The sequence below is a fragment of the Cyclopterus lumpus genome, chromosome 11 (genome assembly GCF_009769545.1).
Source record: "Cyclopterus lumpus isolate fCycLum1 chromosome 11, fCycLum1.pri, whole genome shotgun sequence".
NCBI lineage: Eukaryota > Metazoa > Chordata > Actinopteri > Perciformes > Cyclopteridae > Cyclopterus > Cyclopterus lumpus.
Window position 1 is genome coordinate 5,570,255 of NC_046976.1, and position 26,633 is coordinate 5,596,887.

At 43.7% G+C, this 26,633-nt stretch overlaps 1 protein-coding gene across 1 annotated transcript in view; it reads left to right on the plus strand.

Moving 5' to 3' along the window:
• angpt1 (angiopoietin 1) overlaps positions 1-26,633 on the plus strand; it is a 46,713-nt gene that overhangs the window by 13,106 nt on the left and 6,974 nt on the right. The window contains exons 2-7 of the mRNA XM_034545442.1: positions 8,750-8,905; positions 9,476-9,597; positions 10,607-10,839; positions 14,013-14,140; positions 15,496-15,597; positions 18,924-19,090. Coding sequence (XP_034401333.1) covers positions 8,750-8,905; positions 9,476-9,597; positions 10,607-10,839; positions 14,013-14,140; positions 15,496-15,597; positions 18,924-19,090 — 908 coding nt within the window. The remainder of the gene's footprint in view (positions 1-8,749; positions 8,906-9,475; positions 9,598-10,606; positions 10,840-14,012; positions 14,141-15,495; positions 15,598-18,923; positions 19,091-26,633) is intronic.

A 26,633-nucleotide genomic window follows, 5' to 3' on the forward strand; every position in this document is an offset into this window, starting at 1 on the left:
GTTGGCCACGAGCAAAAGCAACCGTGTGAGAGTGGAAAATGACTCTGCGTGAGTAACATAATCTGGATCCGATAGCGATAGTGCCAATCCGTCTTTGGAGATAGAAGCAAAGCAAAGCTTGAGATTGTAAGAAAGAAGCGTGGGTGAGGGGGGGGAGATGGATAGATAACGCAGAGCGGCAGAAAGAGAAAGCGAGGGAATAAACTGCACGGCTGTGGTTGCCGTTCACCGTGGTGATTGTAACCCTGGACGACTGCAGCGGTGGTTTATACACTCCGGAGTCCTCGCTTAATGGGATGTTGGGATGAAAGATAAACAAGAATGTGACATTGAAGGAAACAGCCCCTGTCATTAAACGGCCATTCGTTTTGATTAGAAGAGACACCCTGCTTGATAGATAGTTGTGCTGGCACGCACAACCGAAGCAGGTTTTTTCTTTTTTTCCTTTTCTTCCTGAAATGTTGCCCGGCTCGGAGGTTTTAATACACAACAGTAATGTTTCTGTCATGGCTGAGCTTGGAACAAAACATGTCTTTTTGCATCTCCTGCTGCAGCTTCTTGGCAGAGGAATGATGCTGTGATGCTGAGAGGGTACACTGGAATGCTATCTCAAATATTTGGACGCCTCCTCCGTGGGATGGCGGGTTTGTGGTATCCCATGTGTGCTTCAGTAAAAAGGGGCAGACTGATATGTCCTGTTGCATTAAGATTTAAAAAAGAAAGTCCAATCCTGCCCGGATGTGTCCCTGAGGAAAGGTTCCCATGCAGGACAACCCTGCGTCACAACATCCACAGACTCTGCTGGTGCTTGCCGTTTAAGAGCGAGATGAATGAGCAGGTCCCAGTTTGTTTGGTTGTTTGGGTTCCGTACACATTCCCATGCCTCGGGTGAATGCAAGTACTTCCTCTCCCATACGGCCAGATACGCATAATTAATTGGATTAATTTTTGGGCCCACTTTGACATCAGAGAGCAGAGATTGTAACTGGAGGATTTGTGAAAATATACATTCATGCTTAAGTTGCACTTCACTGTATTTATTTTCCATCTAACGGAACGAAACCGCGAGACATCAAGACGATTGCAACTGCTTGAGGTTTGAGCCAAATTTAAGAGAAATATATCTTTTAGTACAGTGTTTGAAGGTCAAAGGGGTCCTTAAGTACTTTTCTAGGGGGGTTACTGCTCCGTCCAAGGGGGACCATAAACAATATTGTGTAAAGCTGTACGTCCAGTGGCTGCTACGCAATAATATTGAAAGGATACAATCTTTGATGTTCGGCATCTTACTGTACAGACATTACTAATTGGGTTTGTGATTAGGCCAACACTAATTTGAGGATGCGATACATTGAGATGTGCATTGGAGTCATTGACAGGTGAACTTGTAATTGAACCGTTGGACCCGGTGCAGATTCACACCCTCTATAAGAGTGACATCACATGTAGTCTCTGCTATTCCTTTTATAATGACAAACCGCTAACAATTCAAACCTGAATACATCAGCTATTCATCCTGCTGGCAGCTCCCAGTCTCCCCTTTAGCTATATCGGCTAAATAAGTTGAGTCGCTGAGAGGGTCTAAAAAGCAGTCAAGTCTTCCTCGCTAACTTCTAAAGTGGCATTTCACTCCGAAGAAAAATAAAATACATAATTTGGCTGAGTACACTTGACACCAGCTCAAGTTGCAACATGTTTCATTTGTTGGGGTTTGGCTAACTCACAAAATATGTGTTGATACAGCTTATAAAGTCTCAAAGAGTGACGCAGGCTAACAGTTTTGATTCTGCCCTTGATTTTAATGGGGAAGATTAGGTGCAAGGGTGTTGGTGGTTTTCATTACAGGGGGTACTGTTGCAATGACCTTGGCTTAAAGCCTTTTACGATATATTTTATTGCTTTCTTGCATGCTTTTTAAAAACTTTTTTTTCCCACTATCATACATATTTCTCTTCAGGGATTTAAAAAGAAACTTCCACATACGTCCGTGTCTTGAGCTTTATGTGCTGCTACTGGAATCTGATAAAAGCGTAGAGCTATCACTGTCCGGACCCACTCTGACAATACAAATCTGGAGTTTATTTTGAACATAAAAATAAGCAAGCGTCCCCAGCACCGCACCAATATCAATAACAGAAAAGTACAAACAGTTCTGTTGGATGAGCTCACGCGAGCTCCGGAGTGGTAAAGAACTCAAGTTCAAGACAAAGCATGCTGTCCGTCGCTTTATTTTGATGATCGGATAAAATTAAGTCTCTCCAAAACACGATGTCAAAACCTAATTTGTTTTTTGTTTACCTCATTTCACTTTTGAGGAGAATTGGCAATGATTGTACATATCACAGGCGTATGGAAGACTTTCTCTGATCGGTCTCGTTCCGAGGCTTGGAGTTAATCACTGAAGGTATGTCTTGTCGACAAAACACTGTCAGAGTATGTGAAATAAAAAAGTCCTCAAGCCAGAAGCCACAATCACATGGTGGGATTTGGTGATGAAACGTTAGCCTTCGTTAAGGACAAAGCTGAGCCTAAAATAACAGATTTGTGCCTGAGGGAAAGGTGCTGGTAGTAACATTCAAAGCTAACTGCCACATTCATGTTTCGAAATATGTCATTTATTTTTCCAAAGAAGACTAAAAAAAGAAACGGAACATCAAGTCTCTGTTCAGTTCCCCCAGGGCTTTGATATTTTGGGATATTTGACCTCATCCCAATAAACATTAACATCTCAAATTTGACTCAACTAGAGAGACATTTCTGCCGATTTGCATTCTAGATCATGATTTCACATTCTCCACATTTCACTCAGACTGTCTGGTTTTCTATTGTTGTAACTTAGTAAATTGGCCCCTTTCAAAGCTCGTTAGTCATTTGAAAAAGTCAAACTTAAACATCACAGTTTCCACTCTGTTTTAACAGTTTGTGGTTCAGCACAGGATAAGGATTAACAAGGCCACGCAGGTTGCACGTATTTGACTAAACAAAAATGGAAAATCGATTAGGCCACAAACATTTGTCCTCAAGTTAGAAATTCTGATTAGTTTTTCCAGAGAAACAACCTTGACAACTCAACTGCTGGCTAAATATTCCCACTTTCTTTCATTGTCTGCTCTGTTGACAAACCATCGCGTCCGAAAACCTTTGAAATGGTCGGCCTCTGATCCTGCCAAACGGTTTTGGGCACCTCCAAGTAAGCACAATGATTTACCCAGTAATTTATACAGAGAAACGGTTGGTTTGTTTTTCAGGTTGTGTACACAAGGCTCATTATGTCCCTTGGAAATGCACAACCGAAAATGCAATTGACGTCAACAAAACAGCATCTTGACAGAAAGACAAAAGACAGAAAAGAAGAAAGAAAGATGTAAAAGGAGAGGAGAAAAGGGGGACGGAGCTGGCGAGGAGTTGGCGAGGAGTTGGCGAGGAGTTGGCGGTATAGCTGCGTGGTTTTTCAGATGGCAGTCAATCTTTCTGGCCGAGTGACATCCAGATCAACAGTATTAAGACAGCAACAGAGATGAGGCCGGGGCTGGACCACCCACCTTACTGTTCCTGATATTTGACCATTCGCTAAGCTACACCCCCCTCACTGTTGCTGCGGCTGCAGGCTTTCTAGTCTTGCAAAGCACATATGCTGTCTATAGGGATGAAGATGCCAGATTTACTATTCAAAATGTGTTTTGGATTTTGAAACAATGGGACCTTGATTTCGGACGGCTGTGAATAAAAGCTTGTTTGTCATTTCTAGCGGCCAACTGAAACTGATGCTTTTATCAGCTGTATCTCAGGATGCACCAATCCGACTTTTTCTGTATTTCTCATTGCGTGGAAGTGACTGAGTTCATTATTTTATGGGGAAGGCAACAATCAGGCTTTCCTCCATTTGGTAAACCAAATATGACAAATAAATATCCTCACTAATAGCTAAAAGCTAAGCTTATGTTAGCGTCAAAAACACTGCTCTCTGACTTTTCATGCTGACTCTTATTCATACAAAAAAAGGACCTAAATATGTACTGGATTTCTACATACATGAAATCATACTAAAATTGTCCTTAACGTGATTAACATAGCCATCTCTGGTTATGTTATCTAGGGTAGCAGGAGCATGAATGTCCTCAAATCCAATAAAGAACAGAGTTGCTAATGTTAGTGTAATAGACGTATAGTACCCCAAATAGTACATGGTGAACGCTGTATGGGGCTTTGTTTACAAACTAATCTTTAGTTGATGTTGTTGTCTAGTTAATGATCTACCCAATGACCTCGGTAGCAATGCTTCATTGCTGTAGATGGTAAGCTAGTTAGCTTCATGCTAACAATTGCAGCTTATGTTAGACCAGATAAACACATGCTGCAAATTAGGTTTACTACAGAGATGCTACCCCATTGCAAACCGCTTCATTATATAGAGAAATCCTTTTCTTGGCATTTTCAGGCCTGGAGTGCCTCGTAAAGATAGCTGAGCTATGATTGGAGATCTGCAATTTGGGGAAGGTGTGAAGGGAATGAATGGTCAGTTGATCAAAGCTCCCATTTCATCATTTCACTTCTTCACATCTGTTTGTTTGTTATATTGCCCCCCCCTCACTTTTCATTCTATAAGAGGAAAGAAATGTGGCAGCAATTGAGTAAACGTCTGGGTGTTGACCACCGGGGCAAAGGTGACAGAGGTCAACCGTGAGTTCATCCTGAGTTGTTACTCACCTGATCTTGACAGAGCGTCTTAAAACTTGGTCATGGTGGATTTAAAACAAACAGGCCTGTGACTGAGTAAGACAGCTTTCTGAAATGTGCACAGAGGTTGCCCATATCTGTAATATACAATTCTGGAGAGTGACAAGGCAGTGAGAAAGAACACCTTCCTAAAGCCCTACCAGGGTGAATTATAGGCCCAGGTCTCAAAGAGGGGTGTCAAATTCACCCGTCATTGTCAGTGGGCGATAAGAAGGCGTGAGTGAATCTGCTGCCGTGCAGTCCAAGGTGGCTTGTTATACTCCAGGAGGTGCTGATACTTGAGGGTGGGTGGCGTTGGGTAACGGCCTCCCAGCTCCACTCCATTAAAGTGGTTTGAAATGGATTCAGGCCTGAGCGTAAAGGATGCATCCCAGAGCCACAGTAACACCATCACGCCCCCCCCTCCCTACCACAACCCCCACCCCAGACAGAGATAAGCGGAGATGTGACAGAGCTACAGCAGTAAGTGTTTTATACAGTCCAGACCCACAGTGTTCTGACTCTCACAGAGTCTCTCAGCTCCGCCGCTGCCGCTGTTTAGAGAGAGTTCAAGACCCCCTTTCAGAATGGCTAAATGGTAAATGTCAGAAAAGTGGTAAACATTTGCAGTAATCTGTTCAAATGAGAGCAGGGAGTATCATCTAGGAGGATAATCCGGTTCTTGGCTTTCAAGAGATGGCAATTTAGCAGCTGCCCCGTGATAATGTGCAGGATGTGTCGGGGGATGTCCGCTTTGTGCCTTTTTTCCCCCGTGAACACTTGTGCCTCTCTGCACGATGAACAGTCTCTTTGCTCTTAAAATCGGCATCCCGCTGCAGGTACATGCTTTACGTTGTGCAGCTTGTCATTTACACTCTCGGCAGCCCAAAGCAGCTCGTTTAGGGATTTAACAGCCAGTTGTAGTTCATAAAGTGTCTAAACGGACCCGTCTGTACACGCAGCAAGCTGCATTGTGAGGGTACTAATGGATCGCCATCGTTGTGATGGCAGACAGCATCATTGGCAAGGTCGCAGGCGGTCCACCCAAAGACAGACTGCCAAACACACCACCCTAAAACCTTTATGCCTCTGTGTAAAGTAGCACTTAGGGAAACATAAACTTGTGTTTATGTGGCTCTCACTTAGCAAACAGTGATTTTGTGAAACCGGAGGCTAGATTTAGTAGTTTCTAAAAGCAGAGACTGGTATTATTGCACCTTCTGGAATGTCCCATATAGGTCACCAAAAAAATAATTAGATTCAAGTGGAGTTTTTATTTATTTTTCTTTCTTTCCAAAGTGGGAAATGTAAAAGTGAGACTGTAACTTTTTAATGAATAAATAACACGTTCTTAAAAAACAAATGAAAAGCGTAATTTGGAAGCAATACAACTAAACATTTGTGTCTTTAGTGCATTCTGGTTTTGCAGCTGTAACCTTATTTGGTCTGGTATGACCCGTGGCTCATAATGGCTAATCTTGGCAAACTTTAGGTAAATATTTCTGTAAAACAAAGTTCTCTCCACTGTTACGGTTTGTATTTAGGATTACATCAGAGTGTTTACTTGTGTCCACAGTGGCTGCTGTTCTTCATCATCCTCAGAAGCTTACACCTGACTGTAAAGTTAGAGCTGACCCCATTATTCTTTTTTTGTTTAACCCTGAGTTGGTGGGCTCCACCTAGAGGCTTACCAAACCATACCAATTTTAAGCCAGGTTTACTGCTCTGACACCTGTTTCTCATCAAATTTGTGTGAAGAATTCACGAGTATCAGACAAAATTCCCACTCGGGTTTGTTATTTCATTGACTTTTTGACACGTCTTGATGAAAATGCAGCGTGAATTGAAATTAGCCAAATTGGTTCCAGTTTCAGGTAAACTTGTAATGGTTTAGTTACAATATATAATGGAAAAGAATCTGTCATCGGCATAATAACCTCATGTCTTCTCAGAAAATAAAGCACCACGACCTCTGCAGTCTTATCATTCACTCAAATGTATTTCAACATTTCTTACTACTGGTAGTCAGTGACGGGGAAAGAACAGCATTTAAGAGCCAAGGTTGGAAACCGTCAAAATAACCCCACACCCACGAAGACCCATTTTACGGCTTCCCGAGTGGTGATGTGACATGATTGGGCTTGTTTGCGTAATCTTGTTTTCCCTTGGTGCTTTCCATTCATGACCCCCACCAGATCCAGATGAGTAAGCCACATTCCCTACGACACAGACCATGAAGTGATCGTGGGCTTGAGTTTCTGTCTGCCGTTTGTACCTTCGGTACCTTTCCTCTCAAGGTGACTTACACTGGGCAAAGCCCAGGGCCGTCCTCAGACTGTTGACACCGTGGCCTCAGCAGATGGGTAAACCGCAGTGCAAAGCTGCTGCTGTAAGACGTATGAGGCAGGGAGGTTTATTGAATCTTGGCCTAAAAGAGTGTGAAAAAAAACACATTTCCAAACCCAGCCATATTCTGTGGTTCTTTGTTAGTCAGATGAATCCATCATTACTTGAGCTTTGTGGATTCCAGACCCACTGTTTTCTTTCCAATTCCTCGGGCCAGATTATTGGAGGCTATGTGGAAAGTGACACTTATATCAGCCTTGTGTAGTTTACAGTCCGAAGGAAACGTTGCATATCCCTTTAATATTGTTACCAAGGGAGGATGTTACACTGAAAAGTGTGCAAATGGCCCAGATCCGTCTGTGTCTGTGAAACAGCACAGAGATCCATCTCTGTTCACACCGTTTCATTATCGATCCGCCTGGGATTGATCGAAATGTTGCAATCCATCAGCTTTTTTATGCAGGTGAATGTTTTATTAGAAAAGCAGGCCATAACAACCGGCCCGAGGATCAGCAGAGCAATGATATACCGAGTTGAGACTTGTGCCGTCACCGCCTGCTTCTTTTGCAGAAGTGTCTTGTAAAATTCCCAGCAAAGTTATTGGGCCCCCTGGTTGCAGTAGAGGACGGGGAACCGTTGTTAAGGACACCAACACATGTGACGTTGTCTGTTTGACACTAATTTGTCTTGGCTGATGCGTTCCTGAAACGTGGCTGTTGCTCACCATCGATGAGCCAAAGAAAAACAGAGAAACTCCCCACTGGACGATTATTGAATCACCTCGGTCTGTGTTCAGTCATGCAGACACTTATTTATAAAACAAAAGAATGTCAGGAACCATACTCAGACAAATCCTTAAATTGCTCACAACTCAACCAGTTCTGCACAATGTGATTGGATGATGCTGCGAAAGCTCAGAACAATTAACCTCATTAAGTAACAAAATTGTGTAAAATGTGCGTTTTGTGGGAAAATGTTGACGTGTGAATTAATCGCACACAGAAAAACGCCCCATGTGCGTAAAGGCCTTTTAATAGGATTACCTAAATCTACCTACTTGAGCCTCAATACAGGAAAGGCAATTCAATAAAAAAATGTCCTGGGAGGAAAATGACATAAAGGAATCTGAGCTCAGTACGAAAAATCGTATTCCAACATAAAACTCCATCTTTGTTTGGGCATTTGTTTGTGTTTGGAGATAAGGATGAAAGAGTTCTTTACAGACACGCTTCAGAGGATATCTGTTCATCTCGGGCTCTTCCACCCAAAGCTAACCACCCACATCTGGCTGTGCGCACACTGACGAAGCCACTTCTTCACTTGAGTGCCATTCAAATGATGGAGAAAAAGGGTTTGTTTGTGGATTTCTTCAGATGTACACCACATAGGAACCCCTTTTTATCCCAGTGCGCAACAACAGGAATTTGAATAATCTAGTCGAAGCATTTTGTGTCTTGATTGAGGTACTTTTTAGGGCATCCTTAAAACTTGCAATTAGTGTGAATGTGTGAGAGAACAACTGGGGAGAAAGCAACGCCTCAAAAACAAGTGGAAAACTGCCTGATGCCAGTTTTTGAACCCTTGTTTTTGACCATTTTACTGAAACCTACAAGTACACTACGTTCTGTTCTGTTCTGTATTTCTGTGATCTCTAACCAGTGTGTTCTTTTGGGGTTTTTGGGTGCAGATTGAGAACTACATCAAAGAGAGGATGAAGACAGAGATGGCTCAGCTGCAGCAGAGCGCTGTCCACAACCACACAGCAGCCATGTTGGAAATGGGCACCAACCTCCTCTCTCAGACGGCTGAACAGACGCGCAAGCTGACTAACGTTGAGACGCAGGTAAGGCCTCGAAACACACACACACACACACACACACACACACACACACTGAGAGGATCCATCTAATGCACCGTTAACTCAACTATGCCATGTTCAACTGACCCAAAAAGGTTACAGAAACCGTGGCCAAAGACAATCCCGATGCCGTATGAATGGCGATCCCTTCTCGGACTCGTTTGGCTCAGGTTCCTCTGAGTGTTTATGTGGAGGAGTTTGAGGAGGAGGTGACGGAAAGTTTTGAACAAAGTGGCAGGTCATTTTAGCTACAGCACTAAAAAGATAACTGTTTGCAAAGTAAAAATAAAAAGAAGGATAATCATAGCAGAGATGAATATCTCCTAAGTATTACCATGTGTTGGGCGAACGCTGTGGACCAAATGAAAACAATGTTGATGGTTTATATTTGAACTCTAGTGTCTACAAAGCCTTAAATACAGCCTTGCGTTTTTGGGTCTCTCTTAAAAGTCTGTTGCACATGTGCATGATATTAGCCCATAATACCATAACTAAAATAGTATATATAGCGCCATGACATGATCTATTGTATATGTGTGTTTCTTATCATGGCAGGTTCTAAATCAGACATCCAGGCTTGAGATCCAGTTGCTGGAAAATTCTCTCTCCACTAACAAGTTGGAGAAAGAGTTAATGGTCCAGACCAATGAGATCAGCAAGCTACATGACAAGAACAGGTAAACAGACAACACACACACACACACACACACTGGACACAATCCATACTGCAGCAAAGATAGATTGAAGGAAACAAAGATGATGTGTCCACAGATAGAGAGCCAGTCTTTACCGTTGTTCTCTGCCGGGATTGAGTGACCAAAATCGAAAGCTCTCATATTCTCTCCATTATTCCATTGTATATACAACATCCATAATAGGAAGCTGGGCTTTCCATGTTGGACCACTGCGCATTTGTTTGCAAAATCAGGCAGTTGAAATGTGGCTTTTGGTCTCCAAATCGTGTTACTGTGATTGGTGCTTCGGGATTGTCCGAGATCAGGCAGTGTTTTAAAAGGGTTTGGTCCACATCTCCCGTTGCTCCGCGCAATCGCCATTTGAAAGCGCAGTCTCCGGTGATTCTGACTCTCTGCGCTTATTCTCGAGGCTTACTTCCCAAAGATTCCCGAGGGCTATTCCCCGCAAGCTTCAGCAATTATGACTTTTGAAGTCAGTCGATATCGTCTTTCGGACATCAGATTGTATAGTGGTACTTCTCACGTGCTGGATGGGCTTACTTATTCACCTCCGACGAGTCTGCAAAGTGCACGATGAGGCATGTGTTGATATGGTGTGGGGGAACACGTAGCAACCAAACCCACAGACATGATTATTTGCAGTTATGCACTCTTCTTGTATTTGTATTCCCATATTGTTCTGGGAAATAGAATATCATATTGATTGTAAATTATTCCAGTGTCCTTGACAAAGTAAGGGCAAGAAGTAGAAATGGGGAATTTCACTAATTCCGCTTTAGTCTGTTAACCCCTATTTATAATGCTGTAAAAAAAAATCAGTAAGTCACTGGTATTATCATAATAAAAAATGCAAAAACAACATTCAATCCATTTAAATCTGTAAAAACAAACCCCGTTCCAGCGGATTTGGATGCCCCAAAGGACCTCAATAATTAGCCAAATCTCCGTCTTCCATGACAAACTCGACTTCCTCTTCGCCCTTTCCCCTCAGCCAGCTGGAGCAGAAGATGCTAGAAATGGAGATGCGACACCGCGAGGAGCTGGAGACGCTGAAGCAGGAGAAGGGGAGTCTCCACACCCTGGTGGGGAGGCAGAGCGGCGTCATCGGGGAGCTGGAGACCCAGCTGAACCGGGCCACGGGGAACAGCACGGCCCTGCAGAGGCAGCAGCAGGAGATGATGGACACCGTCCACAACCTGATCAACCTCTGCTCCAAAGATGGAGGTACGTGAACTGGAACTCAAAGTCTCAAACGCTGAGAGGTTCGGAGCTTGTTAGAGCAAATTGTGAATGTGCTCGCACGCAATAGCCGTCAAGTGAGGACACATCCTGGTAGTTGTATGGTGCTGAGGATGGAGGAGAAGAAAGGCACAACCCATTGGAGGTGTCAGAAAAAAATGTTTTAACTGAGTGAAAAACAATAAATCAATATAAGGAATGTGTGCGGTTTGACCCCACTTGGCACCGCCCACATTCAGAACGAATATCCCACACAGTGTGACGGACCTTTCAAAGCCATTTCTCACCAGCGTAATGCAAAAATGTGGGAATACAAGTATTCACAAAAAAATATTCTGCTCTCATTGTTTTCTGGTCAGGCTCAGGTTTAACCCTCGAAAAAAGAAAAAAAAATTACAAATACATTCAGAGAATAAAGACCATTGAAGAAATCTGTGTTTCAGTGGAGAATAGTTTATAGACGGTATTATTATAGAGCAAGGCATTACAATTAATGATTATTTCTGCGCAATTATAAAAGAACACAGCTCGGCTTAATATTTAAATCCATACAAGCCCCCTGAACCAACGCAAACTAGCGACGACCCTTACCCGGAAATATGCAAAGCAATATTGTGGCCATTCCAGGCTTAAGAGGCGGCACTCGACTTGTTTTGGATCATACTTCCTTCCTCTGGTAAAATGTTACAACCTCTTCTATTTTACAATCCTCTTGAAATTACGGCGAAACCAGTTCTATAACCCCCCCCCTGATTATTGTTATGCTTCAACAACCAGCAGAATGAGTTGACACTTATTGTTGCAGAGACCCTGTAAAGTGTGCGGTTATTGCGAGTCACCTCGGTGACCTTCCTAAAACCTTTATTTTCGCAGACTGTTTTATTATATGTTGTGTTTGCACACATGTCTCTTTAAAACCCCGAAATTGAGCAATGTTTTTGAGAGCCATTTAATAAGGCGGTAGATAGCATCACAGTTGGTCAAAATTAATCCATTAAGATTAATTAATTTTGTCGGACACAAACAGGAGGTCTTTCACATGGAAGAGCTCAACTAAACTTAACTCACAGAAATTCGCCAATTGCATTTTAAAAGAAGCATATTTGCCTTCAACTCATTGTTGGACAATATCAATATTTCCCAAGGTCTTTATGTATTATATTTCCATCTCAGGATTCTGACAAAATGCATTCACTCTTGCAAAGTAGTTGCACGTGTTTTAGCGTAAAAACAAGTGCAAGTGTAGGGTTTCTATTATTAAACACACATAACTTGACTCTCATGAATCTTGCACATTACCCAGACATTTTCACACAACAATCGTAATCCCCTTCGCCATGTTGAACAAGGACCCCACACCATTGTTGACAAGTGTACTGTGGGAATTGTTTTACAGCGCTTTGCATCCTTCGTATATATATGAATACACCCGAGAAATGCATCGGATCTCGGAATGGAATCACTTAAACTCTCCGCGGCCTGTGGAGACTGATTATAGTCACATGGGAGCGGTGATGTCTGCGGCAGTCCATTTAGCTCCACCACTCGGGCTCATTTGGCAAGGGTACTGATTTATGCAAACACCCAAGCCCCGCCGGTACTTTCACATGAACCCCCTGCTGCATACGAGTCCCCGCTGAACCACAAAATATCTTTCTGTAAATAAATATCGTGACATAAATAATATTTGCAGAGCTGGACAGCACGCTGTTTCAAGGGCAGCCGCTCCTACACTTGAGCGGGCCGCGTCTCCCCCTCCCCCGCCCCCCCGCCAGGCGGTCTTCTTCCACCGAGGGAGATCTCCAAGGCGATTGTGAAATGATGGTGCACACTGTCACGGATCGAATACCAGAGAGCTCCCCTCTGTCAAGGATCTCACCCCCGGCCTCTAAAATGTGCCCTGCTGTCCGCCGGCTTGGGGTTAATTACCGCCTGAAGGGGCCGCTCTTTGTTGTATTAGAGTCCGGGGCGCGAGGGCCCACTCTGTCAACCTGTCACAGCAGGAGATTCTTGTCGCTGACACTCAATACTTTGTCAAAACGCTCAGATAGAACCCCCAAATAAGCGCCCTGCATGCACCGGGATGTTCCCCGCTTGGGGAGGGGGGGATCAAAGCGGAGGCTGAGGCTCGCTGACACATTTTGCTTCTCCCTGACATCTTCTTTTCCCAACTCTTCCAACAATATAAACAACGGTGTGAAAATTGAGATCAACGCCTCATATGGGAAGAGAAAGGGAGGGGAGAGATGCGGGGGGATGGGGGGGGGGGGGGGGGGGGGGGGGGGATCAGAAGGTATTTCCATCAATATAACAAGGGCTCGGAAGGTAAATATAAACCACTTGTTATAACAGGAACTGGAAATGTATAGCTTGTAGTATTTTGTCCTTAGCCCCTTGCTTGGTTTTCAAAATAGTGCCGCCATAATTATCTGCAGATGGAAATGGATGCAGCTGGTCCGGGGGGGGGGGGGGGGGGGGGGGCATCATCCTGTCGATGAACTGCTTCTCTCTTGCTAACAAGTTGGTCGCCCTCAGATGGTATCTGGCTGTTACGAGATACTCGCTGTGAGGCCTCACCGACCAGCTTCTGCCTCAGACTCCTTTTATGTTTTTCCCCTCTGAGATGTGAAATAAGATAAATTGACCCGATGTTCGCAATCTGTGATTTCATAACCTGTTCGAGAACCATGATCTCCGTTCTTGTCTGACACACAGGGTTGCAAGGTAGGTATAGCACCGGTTTTATTTGGTACAATGCTATTTGTGTGTCTATATGAAGTGTTTATTTGATCCCCTTGATTTGTCACAGAATGTTTTAACACCTGCGCTTTAGCTTCCTGTCAGTCTAAGTGTAAAATTGCTCGTGTCGTGTTTCTGACAGACAGCTGGCATATGTGGCAACAAAATCTCTCACGTCTGAGAGTGGCATTGATCTTCTCACCTTACGCTCGGCAAGAAAGTCAATAAGCATTTTTCCAGAAATGTCAAACTGTTCCTTTGAAGCAACGGCCGTAGCTTCTCGGCGGTAAAGATCATAACAATCCAAATCAAAAGCGATACCCAGTTGCTCAAAAGAGTCGGTCTGCTTGTGCTTGAGTTGTATCTGCAGAACTTCAGGTAACTCAACACTGTTTCCGTGATTTCTTTCATGCCCGCAGCCGTGCCCAATAGCACAAAGGTCGCGGACGAGGAGAAGCAGTTCCGCGACTGCGCCGACCTCCACCAGGCTGGCTTCCATAAGAGCGGCGTCTACACCATCCAGATCAACCCTCAGGAGACCAAGAAGGTGGGAATTCACAATATCTCACAACAGCACTGTAAATGTGAAAAAATGTCTGCCTCTTCATCACCTCTGGGTCGCTCGTTCACAGTCGGTTTACAGGGGCTCCTGAAAGCTGAAAATACACTCGGCAGCTTTGTGAGCGCAGGTTGGAGGGGGGTGGGTGGGCGGGTGGGAGGTCGGGGGGGGTGAAACTGGACACTGGTGACAAGTGTGTGTGTGTGTGTGTGTGTGTGTGTGTGTGTGTTCTCAACCTCTTCACTGTGCTTGATTGATGGGAGCGATGATTTAATAAGTTAGGAGGTCGCCACAAGGTTTGCGTGTGTGGATTTCTGTCCCTAAAAGTTTTAATTGTACTCTGCTGCATGGGCTCCGTGAGAATGGGTGCAGGGATGGATATTCAGGGAAAGCTTGCCACCTTAAGACCTACAGTAATTTGTAGATTTGCGAATGGACTTCTGCTCGTCCGCCGTGAACAAATGGAACGTCTATTGAGAGACGCAGACAAAACTGACGGGAAACCAACTTTCATGCAACTTGGTTTGTGACAAACATGAGAAATCGAACATGATACCTGGTGGCAAGGCGTCGGCACATGAGCTTCAAACCTCTGGGTGGCCGACTTCCACTATCCGAGTGGAAGCTTGTGAGTCTCCTCTTCACGCTAGACCTTCAGTCAAGTTATTTTAACACCTGCTGAGTTATCGTCAGCTCCCACACTCTCAGCATTGTGTTCGTCCCACATTGTATTTGTCCAAGTCAGTACACAAGCAAGTTTGTGCACGCATGCCATGAATGATGAGCTCGTCTCGGGGAAAAACGACTCTGTCAAGGGCACTTCCTTAATTGTACCCAGGCCGCGCTCATGTGTGTTCAGCTGTGTGGGCTGGCTGAGGTGAGAGACCTTCTCCACTCCGCCCTGGGGTCTCCTCAAAACAAAGAGCAACACCGCAGATAGAGCAACAGCCCTGCATTATCGGCTTACACACAATCGGGTCCAAGGTCAAGGGCCACATTACACCAAGGACCTCCACTTTGATCCGGCAGCAATGAGGCCGCCTGATGAGGAACATCTCCGGGGAGCTGGTGTGGGATAAGGAGACGCTGATTAAGTCCGAGGAGGACACAGATACGTTGCATTCCCGAAGATGATTCATCAGGAAAGCTGGGAAAAGGAGTGTCTAAAAAACCCAAATAATTGCCAGAGTGACCTGTCATTGTTTGTTAATGCCGCTGAGTCCTGTTGGATTCATCAGCTTCATAGTTACATTGCACGCAAAGACCCATGAGTCCTGTCATTGCTCCATTGCCTTAAGCATGTCTTTTTCCCACCCTCCTCCGCTCCCTTTGCAATCGTGTAGGTGTATTGCAACATGGAAACAGCCGGCGGTGGATGGACGGTCATCCAGCACAGAGAAGACGGCAGCGTGGACTTCCAGAGAACGTGGAAGGATTACAAGATGGTGAGACGAGACAGTCACACACACACACACACACCCACACAGACACACACACAATTGTCTGGTATGCAGACACTCATATCTCTTGGTACTGAACACTGACCTCTTTCTAACAAATATCTCATATTGAAATCAAGATCGCGGTGGTCCTTTTGAGCACAAGACAGTGGGGTCAACACGCAGACAGAAATGGAGATAAAACACACTCAAATATCCGTTATGTGGACAATGAGCAACACATCCTGTTTCAAAACTACACTATGGATGATGACAAATAGCGTACGCTTTTTTTGGCCTCGGAACACAAACGCTAAGAGGCAGGATCCGCCGATCCAGATGTCATTCCTCCTCAGCAATAGCCCCCTCACCCCGTTGTTGTGCTGGCAATATTGTCTCGGGTGTCTGAGACTTTTTCTGCTCCTTCAGGGACATGCTGTTATTCTTCCTCTTTTCCAACAGGAAATTATTACCTAAAATCTGCAAACACACACGTTTGTTTAGTCTCAGTAGCGCCGTGCCAGGTGTGTCATCTGTTTGTCATCAGGGAGAAATCTCTGCGTATTTGCATTGAGGGTGTTAACATCTCAGAACCGCAGTGGCGTTGAGATTGGATTGTGTTATTGCTGGCAGTTGCGGTGCTTGTGTTTGCTCTGGAAGTCACCTGTGTATACCTTCCACGAGCTGTGAGTTTATTGTCCAATGTTCATTCTATCCCATGTAATCTGCTTTGTGTTTCCCGTTTAATTACTTCCTCCCCCGTCTGCTCCGCTGCTCTCGATGTTCAACCTTCCAGTCAGTGGGACGATATAAGCAGAGAAATCCCAAGTTAAATTGAATTAAAGCACTTAACTGGGACTGAACACTTGTGAAAAGGTTTTAATGGTATAAGAAAAAAGACAAATAAAGACAATAAAGATATGCGAGGCCCGAAAAGAAAGAACCAACTAGACCAGAGCTGTGTGTCTCCCTCTGCCCTTGTAAACAAAGGCGTATAGGATCTCACTGTCGAGATGGCAGCGACGGATAACAAAGAAACCCGAGGATTTAATAATCTCATGAAGCGCCTAGCTTGAGTGGAACACAATGGATGTTTTTGAGCCACGACAAAGAGCCAAATGTGTCCAAATGTGTGTAACAGACTCAGGAACTAGAAAACCAGACCTGACTGATGGCGTGACCTCCACCACGGGCCGGCGGAGATAATGATAATAATAAGAGTCGGACGTGGAAACCCTAGAGCTCTTGAACAGGTGTCAGAGAGAGTGCATTGCGGTACACGACGGCACGCTCACGGACCTTGGCCGACGTTTACAACGCTGATCTAATCGCTGAGCGTTACCGGTCTTGGAGGATTTGTAAATCTTTCAGTAACAACTGACGTGTTGTTTCTTTGTGGGACCACGGAGAGACGCTTGGCAACGGGGATGTCGAGCACATTGTGAACTTAGGACCATCTGATGTTTATAATCACATTGCCAGGAGACCACACATCTCAGGGGACCTCGCAAGATCATATTCACAACTCACTCTTCCATCTTATCAGCATGTGAAAATGGTGCTCGTAGCGCAGCGCTTTCCAGCCCCTACAAGCACCTCGGGGGGTACTTGTGCAGTTTCCAGGGGCAAAGTGGGAAGCTCATGTAGTTGTGCTAGTGGATCCACCGTAAGCAGTAAGCCGACCACCAGCCTGAGTCTAGAGGATGAGAGAGGCAGGATAAGAGAGGAAGGAAGAGGCCGTCTACAAAACAGTCAAGAGTATAGGAATGACAGGACGTCGATATATTATGGATAGTATCGACGTAATTGCGTAATTGCAATGTGAAACCAAAACTAACTGCATTAAATGAATACAGTGTTACAAATACGCAAAGCCTTGTTTCTGACTTTTGGGTGTGAAAAGGCGCATCTCTATGAACAGATATCTGCATACGAATCTGTCGGCAAAGGGGGAAAGATTTTTGTTATCGGAAGCGTTCTGTTTTCCGTTTGTACTCCGTGTGGTAATGACTATTCGTGTTTGAGCAGGTGAACACAAAAGAGGGGGAATTCATTGGCGGAAATGCAATCTCTGAATCCACCGACTATAAAGCTTTTTTTCTTCTTTTTTTAAAAATGTTAATCGGAAGACAAGGATTGGACTCTCTCAGTATTTCTCGTGTATCGCTGCATGTGCAACAGTTCCTGACATTTCCAGTGCTCAATGTTTACAGCATCTTTTCTCCCTGACAAAGAGCTTTTAGCGAGTGGAACTGAAATACAAACTAAGCGCTCGGTCCAACAATGTGACGAGCCATCCCCTCAGCGCTTCTGAGCTGAATGATTCTGATTAGGTTTGCGTGTGAGGGATCGCGAGGACCCGGAACCACAATAAAGGAACACAATACCGAGCCTTTTTATCCAGCCAGGGTTCTTTAATCTAACCGCACTCACGGTAGGTGGCTTTAGACCGAGTTGGAAGACAGTCAGGAGGGAGCATCTCTCCAGGAGTGAGTTCAATTCTGGAGAAAGAGTGAGGGAGAAAAGGGAAATAAAAAGCAGTAATGGGCTCCAGTCACTTTCTCTTCCACCCACTCAGCAGGACATGCCTCAGGCTCGAGGAATGCCCCATATTTACTTTCCCTCCTTCCCATTCCTCATCACCACACACGCTCAGCACAAACACAGGCTTCTGCCTGACTTTGCCTCCTCGGCCCCCTCTATCCCGATCTTTAATGGGGCGGTTCAAACTGTCCTGTCAGACCTGTAATGTCATCCCGCTTCACAATATTCCCCCTCTGCAATCCACTGCTCTTTGCCGTTGTCAGAAGCACTTTGCCCGTGACCGGGAGCCACGCTGATGAAATACTAACTGTTGCAGTTGTTTGAAGGAGTGTCCCGCGCATGCAGCATGTATATTTGGGGAAAGGCGTCTTAAAGTAGTAATGAGTTTAGCGTGTGTTACTAAGAGGGCGACGTGGAATGGAAAAAGGTGTGCGTCTATTTCAGCTGGTACCAATTTAGACACGTTTATAGATAGGTAAGTCTATCCACGTGGAGGACCAAGCCAAAAGCAAGCTTAAGAAACCTGCGTAAAAGGACATTAATATACTCTGTGAGTAATGTGTGCGGCCTATTCACTGAGATCTGGAGGAACGGAAAAGAATGCTGGGGTGCTATGAGTAATAACTGAGAATAACTCCAATCCATCCACAATCCTCTAGTGTTGAGATATAATCATTCTAGGTTAAGAGTGGAGTTAGCAATGAGTAATATATCGTCCATAATTTGCAATGGGGATTTCCAGCACTGTTTCCACACTGATTGTTGGGGTCCTCTTCCTTTCATTCCAGGGTTTCGGCAGCCTGCCCGCAGAGCACTGGTTGGGGAACGAGTATGTTTACCAGTTGACCAGCCAGAGGCAGTACGCCCTCCGTGTGGAACTGACAGACTGGGACGGACACCAGGCCTTTTCGCTATACGACCGCTTCCAAATCGGCGGTGAGAAACAAAACTACAGGTAAGACGGCGGATACGAAGCTACTGGTAGACATAGATGGGGATTATGTTTGTATTTTCTTTCAGGCCAAGGAACACACTCAACACTGCAAGATTTGTCCATCCTCATGGCAGCTTTATGATAGTGGCTGATATGTATGATCTGGTTTGAATTTATATCTGCACCACATGTTAAAATGAGATAGACTTCAGGAAATTAAATTTGAATAAATGAATGAGCCCATAAATAATTGCACTAACCTGACAAAGGCAGTGTTGGTCGGTTATTCTGGTCCAGACTAATCTCACCCGCGAGACTATCTCACCCGCTATCGGTTGAATTTGCTATGACTTTTGGTACAAACATTTATGTCATGAATTATAATAACATTGGCGATCACTTTTATCAAGCCTGTAATCTAGCACCATTGGAAGGAGGAAAGGAATTATAGAGGTACACATTACTATAATGGAAAGTCAAAATGTTCAAAAGTGTTGACATTATACACACGGCTAGCGACTGTGAACTCTCCGGACACTTCCATCACGTCGCTCTAGTTATGGAAGTCTGTGGCGAGGCCTTTCTCATCGCAAATTCCTTCCAAACCAAATCTATCGCTTGTCGTCGTCTCCTCATTCCCCTTGATTGACGCTTTGTCCCTGCATGTTGCGGGGGCGAAGGTTTCTGTTTTCTTTAGTGGGGGTTAATGATAACATGGCTCAAACTATGGCAGCTGCTTGGCCCTCTCAGATGTGGAAAACTACTGCAAATTCCTCTGAGTTCCGAGCAATTGCTGGCTTCTCGGGAGAAGGTCTGACACCTCCAATTCTGCAGTTTTCACTGGACGACTGGTTCTCTCCGATAAGAGGTCCCTTCAGTTGCGAAATGTCTTGCGTCCAGCTTTGAATGACGAAATGAGGAGCGAGATTCTGCAGCTTGAAAGCCTTTTGCCTCAACCCTTCCATTCCAGTGTTTCCCTACGGGGGTTGTTTGATGTTGCCATATCCAATTTTCACTTTACTTTACTTTACAAGGGGTTTCCGTCTTGAGGAGCTCGTACCTGGAGTGGGCTTTGTGGTTCTCCCTGAGCACCGGGGAATTGGATTTCAATCTAGCGGATGAGGTCAAGTTTTTTTTATTTTATTTTTTTTATTTAACGCAGAGTTGAGGTTTTGTGCGACCACGATGTGAAATCATCTCTTACTTGTACCTTTGGTCTCTACTTGTGGCTCTGGTTTGCATGCGCAGGCACTGACCTCAGGCTTGTGTACAAGGCCCATCGATATGTAGAGTGCAATATCAAACCTCCACACACACTTCAATGTATCGTCCCTTGTGTGAATTCCTTCAATGCACACACACACATTTACTTCTGATTTTATATCATTCTTTCTATGGGTTTTCACACATATTTTTAGCATCCCACGCTTGACCTTTTGTTCTTTTCAATTATGGAAACTAAAAATGTTGCTGTCCCTCCGCGACTGGCCGAGGGCATCCCTGGCCATTACAGCCTGCTTTTCATGCAGGCTCATGCTGTTCAGGAGTCCCATCAACACACTAATCTCTACAAATAGATTTGTTCTTGAAAAATAGTTGTGGTATGCTAATCACAACACTGCTCCTCTGAAACACGGGCCAAAATAAACCAGATGGTTGGGCCCAAAACAAACTGCCATGATTTCTGCTTTGGCATCTACCTGCTACTAAGTGCTCTCTAAATTACATGTTGTGCTCTGAAACATCAGCGATAGCTGTATGCGATATGCCTTCCAGTTGGTTTTGGATTCTTTTCTGTCGTCCGTGGTGGTTTACTGGAACACAGTCTGCGTCAGCACGAGTCAGACAAACATTCGTAAAGACCTCATTTGGTGTCGTAAATCTGCCTCTTGCTCTCTGTCTCCCACACACTCACACACACACTCACACACACACTCACACACACACTCACGCATGCAGGCTGTAAGAAGGAAAGCACATTAACAAGACAAACAGACCACTTGGAAAGCAGGTATAATAATTGAATAGTCTAAGTCCATTTATCATAAACGAGCCGTTTGTTGAGCTGCCAGCTTCTTGGTTTCATCTATATGAGAAAACGGAAATGAGTCAACTTTCAGAGAGGGTGGGAGGTGTGCAATTATTCCTTTGTGAAATATAAGGTTCTGATCCTTTATAAATGAAGTCATTTTTACAGAATAAATGTCTTATTTATGACCAGTGTGCTTTAACTATGGACCTGCTATTCAATTGTATTCAGTCATCAAATTATTGTCGGCTTCATCTGGCATAATAAAACTTTTCAATCGGCTCATTAATAATCACACGATGGAAGAACTTATTTTCATATTATATTTTCTAAATAAAGTGTAATTTCAGTACTTTGGTTCCATTTGGTTGATGTTTTCATTTTAATTGCAATAATGGGAACCTTTTAAGACTATTATTAATGATATCTCAAAAATAGAGATTATGCTATGGTTATGAACACATTTTTCACTATTGAATTACATTATATGGACCAAACAAATAATCTATTATTACTTTTAAAAAGTGCAGATTGATGGATAATGAAGAAAACAAACCATGTTTGCCTTACTGTAAACTTTGCAAAGGCCTATTCATGCACCTCTGGCTCCAAGACTTGTATTATTGTTCCTCAGTGCAGTTTGGATAACAGAAAAAGACAATCTACCATCCTAAACACACACTATCTATCATGCATGCACAACGTGCATTCATTTAGCAGAACTCTCTCCAAAGTAGAGCTTTGGAGCAGGAGAGGCACACATCAATGCAAGAGCAGCCAAATAAAAGAAGAAATATACACTGGCTACATCTGCACAGTGTAAGCCGACATCAGTGATGTTGTTTTAAATTGAACGAACAAATCTTGTGGACAACACTGGGGGATGAATTTGGGTTGACCAGCGCTTCAAAGTTCCCACTGAACACAACCACATAATATTGTGAAATGAGCTCTTGAGTCTTTTTCCCTCATGGTGACTGAGGTCGCCATTATTGCAAAGGTTATTGTCTTTATAAACAACACAATAAATCCCCTATCATCAAACCTAATGTGGGTGCTGTGATACAGCATGGGTCGCAGAAAATAAAATAATAAAACCAACTATAATATCATGACCTACAGATATTGTTATAATGATAGCCATCAGATCAACGCGTTCAGTTAATCACCCTCATTTATCAAAGTTTCAAAGCTGTGTGCTACATATCAATGTGAATAGAAGAGGGAAAGTAAAAGTCAACCTCTAGGAAAGCAAAATAACAAAGAGACACAAGAGCTAATTAGAGAAAATGCCGATGGTATGAAAAAAAGAAGTTATGGCACAGAATGAAGAAAACTGCATGTTGCACAAAACTAAATAATGTAACAAGAAAAGACAGATCAACAAACTGAACTGAGCAATACGCAATGTTGGCAGACATAAACAGTTGCATGCAGATAAACAGTGATTACTGAGAATGGTCTATAAGTTACAGATTTTAAGGGAGATTTGTTATTGTTTCTAAAATAACAAGTTTTAACAGAGGCTTTGTCGATAAAATACCAAGGATTATTATTTCTCTTAGCCAGGAAAGATCATCTGAACCTTTCTTACACAGTGTATATATGATTTCCAGTAACAACCCGTAAAGTAGTTGTGTTGAGAGTAAAGGCAACCAAGCTTTTTGCAGTGTATTAAGAGGGAGTGGAAATATCTCTGTGGCCTAATGAACAGAACAAGCATGTATAAATAAGTATCGTCTGCATAAAGATGTATCTGAAAATCACGGTTTCAAAGAAAATAATTGTTAGGAAAGTCAAACATAACCAGGATACTCAAATTATGTGCAGGTAAATGATCTGATTGTTGGCTAACCTCCATTGGGTTACGGACTGTAACTGGACTAGAGGTCCACTTCATAGCTGTAGAGTATATGTTAAAGTCGTACACTTCATCTTAGAGGGGTAGATGCTGCATAGTGCTAAATTGATAAAGTGTATCTACTTAGGGCCAGGCATAAAAAAAAGTGCATTCAGATACATCTATATTTTAAAGATGTGAAATACATGAAACGTTTTCATGTTGAAACCTTTTCGTGATGTGGACTCAAACCTCAAATCGTATATTTTCCAACATGCAACATCGTTTGCGTAACTATTTATGGTCCGAAGCCTGACCACGTCACTATATGTTGCTTGGATTAAGAATTTAAAGTGAACTCCTTCACAGAGTTATGTGTGAGTATGTCTAATGCATATTAAAACATTAATGCATAGAGCATGGTGTGACCAGATAGAGCCAACAGAGGTATGTATGCACAAGTTGAGGTTAACATGGAAATATATTTTGTGTATCTACTGTTAAAGCTCCACTGCTGTAAGAAAAATACTTATGTTTATTTTTGAATGATCCATTACATCTTTATCCAATATCCTTCCTTGTTAGGGAAGCCAAGTTCTTAAATTTAATGATTTCTCCACATGGTAATGGCCCAATTTGGAATCACATCTCGTTCAGATGTTTTTTCATGCTAGGAGAAATTGGCATTGGTTTCCAAAACATGGTGAGTCCTCTATTTTCTCACACTGTAATTATCTGAGATATCTCAAGCCTCGCCTTGAACACCATCCCTGAGAGCGTCAGGTTCCACCGTTTACATTGATACAGAGATGAAGCACCGAAGATACTGGCTGCAACACATGTATAGGACAGGAAAAAAAGGATCAGCAGAACAATGTGTTGGAAATGAAAAAACATGTGTGTATTTAAAGTGTATCTCAAATCAATGTTTTTTGTTTTTTGTTACGGTGATGCGTCTCGCTATCGCCTTCTTGAATTAAACAAAAGAAAACCCCAAACAATTTTAATGGAATCAAATGAAAACCAATTACTGATGACACCTGAAACAATCCCAACTCAAGGTTCCACCTACCACCCTTTTCCAGAGCTTTCAACCACACCACATGGCCTTCATCTGTGGATTGAAATCCATCTCCAAGACAACAAAACAAATCAATCTCGCTGATGAAGTCTCGCAACCAGTTGAGATCTGTGCCCTGAGTGGAAGTTGTTATGTCAGATTTCCATGTCAAGATCCAATGCTTACCTGGACAAACATTTCAATATCAAGGTCTTGTTTATTGTCATTGTACAACACAGGATTGCACGATGAAATACAGTTGGTAGTACTATTTTGCGACATAAGAATCGCAAAACTATATTATGGAATTTAGGAGTCTCACAGCCGAAAGGAATAAGTTCGGTGAAGCGCGGTAGTGCGGCAGCTGACACGTCTGTACCGCTCTCCAGGCGGCAGCAGCATGAAGAGGCTGCGGCCGGACTGGGTATTGTCTTTTAATATCCTATCTTCCCACCAATATTACTGATGCTGGGTTGATGCCTACCAATGATGTACAGGACGTTTCTTTAATCACCACCCGTAGAGCCCACCAGCACATCCAGCGGCCAGTTTGCAATATTATTTTCATGAACACAAGACATAAAGAAGACGACTGTGCTGCTCATTGCGTTCAGAAAATGTATTCACACGCCACGGCCAGTTACTTAAATGCCAAAAAACACAGAAAATGTATTGCACTACAGCTAACCTCCAGTTCCATCACACAGTATGTGTGTGTTTCGATGGAGCTGGGTGTCGCCCAGCGGTAGGAGAGCAGTCAAGAGGGTCTCAGCCACCTCTGTGGCCTTGCAGTAGGAGCCCTTTTGGTCAGCGTGATTAACCTCGAAGGGCCAACCGGACTGCAGTTCAGGAGGCTAACGACTGCCAGGTGTGTATCAGCACGCGCTGGACCCTCAGCCGACCGGCTTGTTGGCTTTGCGCGTGGACATGAAAGAAAGCAAAGCAGGCTCAGCTCGGCCGTGTCAGTCAAAAAGATGAAATGTGGCATATTTTTCTTTTAAAAAACGTTTTCATTTGAGTCTCGGGAAAAGATTTTGCCGCACCTCGCGGCGATCGCTCGCATCATTGCTGTGTTTTGTATTTCTGCCATTTTGTCCGAAGAATCCCTCTTGAACTTTGTACACACACATTCCGTTAGACACATTGTTTTATGTTTTTTTTTTCCCCCTCCCTCCCGTAACCTCACCGGAGACATTCTTTCATGAATTCGCTGTGTGACAGCAATATCCTCTGCTCAGAGTAACACAGTGTGTTGTGAAATGGGAAGTGTCAGATAAAAGTAAGACTGCGAACAAGCCGATCTGAGGCCCCCAGCCGGCTCAGCAGTAATCCAACACATCTTTCCTCTGTGAGGAGGACCACCTCCAAGGAGTCCTATCAAACACTGCTCTGCTTCCAATCAAGTGCATTTCTGCAAATATATATATGTATATATTTTAAGTATAATATATATAACCTTTTAATATACATGGTAGATAAGAGATGGAATGCTTATATTAGAAAAATACAGCTAATTCAAATAAATGTAAATGTTTTAATGATTTCGATAACGATGATGTGTTTGAGATACAGTGTGATAGAATCAGTCATTGTAGCATGTACTTGGACGTGCTCTCGCCTAAACACATCAGAGTCCACTGAATCCTCACTTGACCCTGCAATTCATTTCTCACGTACACAGTCTGCAGCTGTGATACTCCAGAGCATTGACTCATTAGGAAAACTGAATCTGCATCAAAGACCCCCACCACCCCCCTCGCTCGTGCTATTAAGTCATGCAAATTGTCTTGTTTGATATGAGTTCAAAGGCATCTCTAGTGAAGACATTTGCAGCCACCTTATTAATTACTCCTTTAAAAAGTTGTATGTTACTTAACTCTTTACTTTGCGTCAAAAGTAATACAATCGGTGCACAAAAAGTACCCCTTAAATGTGGTTAAAGCAGGAAAGTGAGTGAATCGGTGTGCATTGGTCTATGAACATGGTTGATTATGTCAGTATCAGTTGTCTACAGCTGCTTTATACTGGATGGAGAGCTTCTCCTTCAGCTCAGGAAATCCCTGAAGGTAGCAGGACACACATGTTGATAAATCCGCCGCCCCTGAGTGCAGAGCCGCTATATGCATTTGCATCATTAAATTGTCTGAAAATGACACCCGGCTGCTACGGTATAAACCACATAGACAGCGTCAGGCTGGTCGGCTATAACTCGATGTTCTGCTTCTTTTGTTTTCTTTTCCGATGGAGACGTCTAGTTACCAGGTTGCATCATATAGCCTCTTTCCCAACTATGGGACCTGTGGTTTAACCGCCACGTCATCGTAACATAAGCTTACCTGGCACAAAAGACACACACATCGTGGGCCACTGTCGAGCTGCTGATTCACAGATAACTGATTACGCATATTACCTCATTTATATATGTGCAAATGGCACAGGAGCGCCAAGATGCTTGGCAGCGCAGTTCAAGGTGCATTTCACCGCTGACGGGTGCTTCTTCTTATTTGTGCAGGGTTAGCAACCGTAAAAGACCCACAATCCTTTTTCCTTTTGTGAGGTCGCCCCAGAGTGTTGTTGTTCTGGGGGGGGGGGGGGGGGGGGGCTAGTGTTGGCTGTCTCTCTTTTATGACTCCAG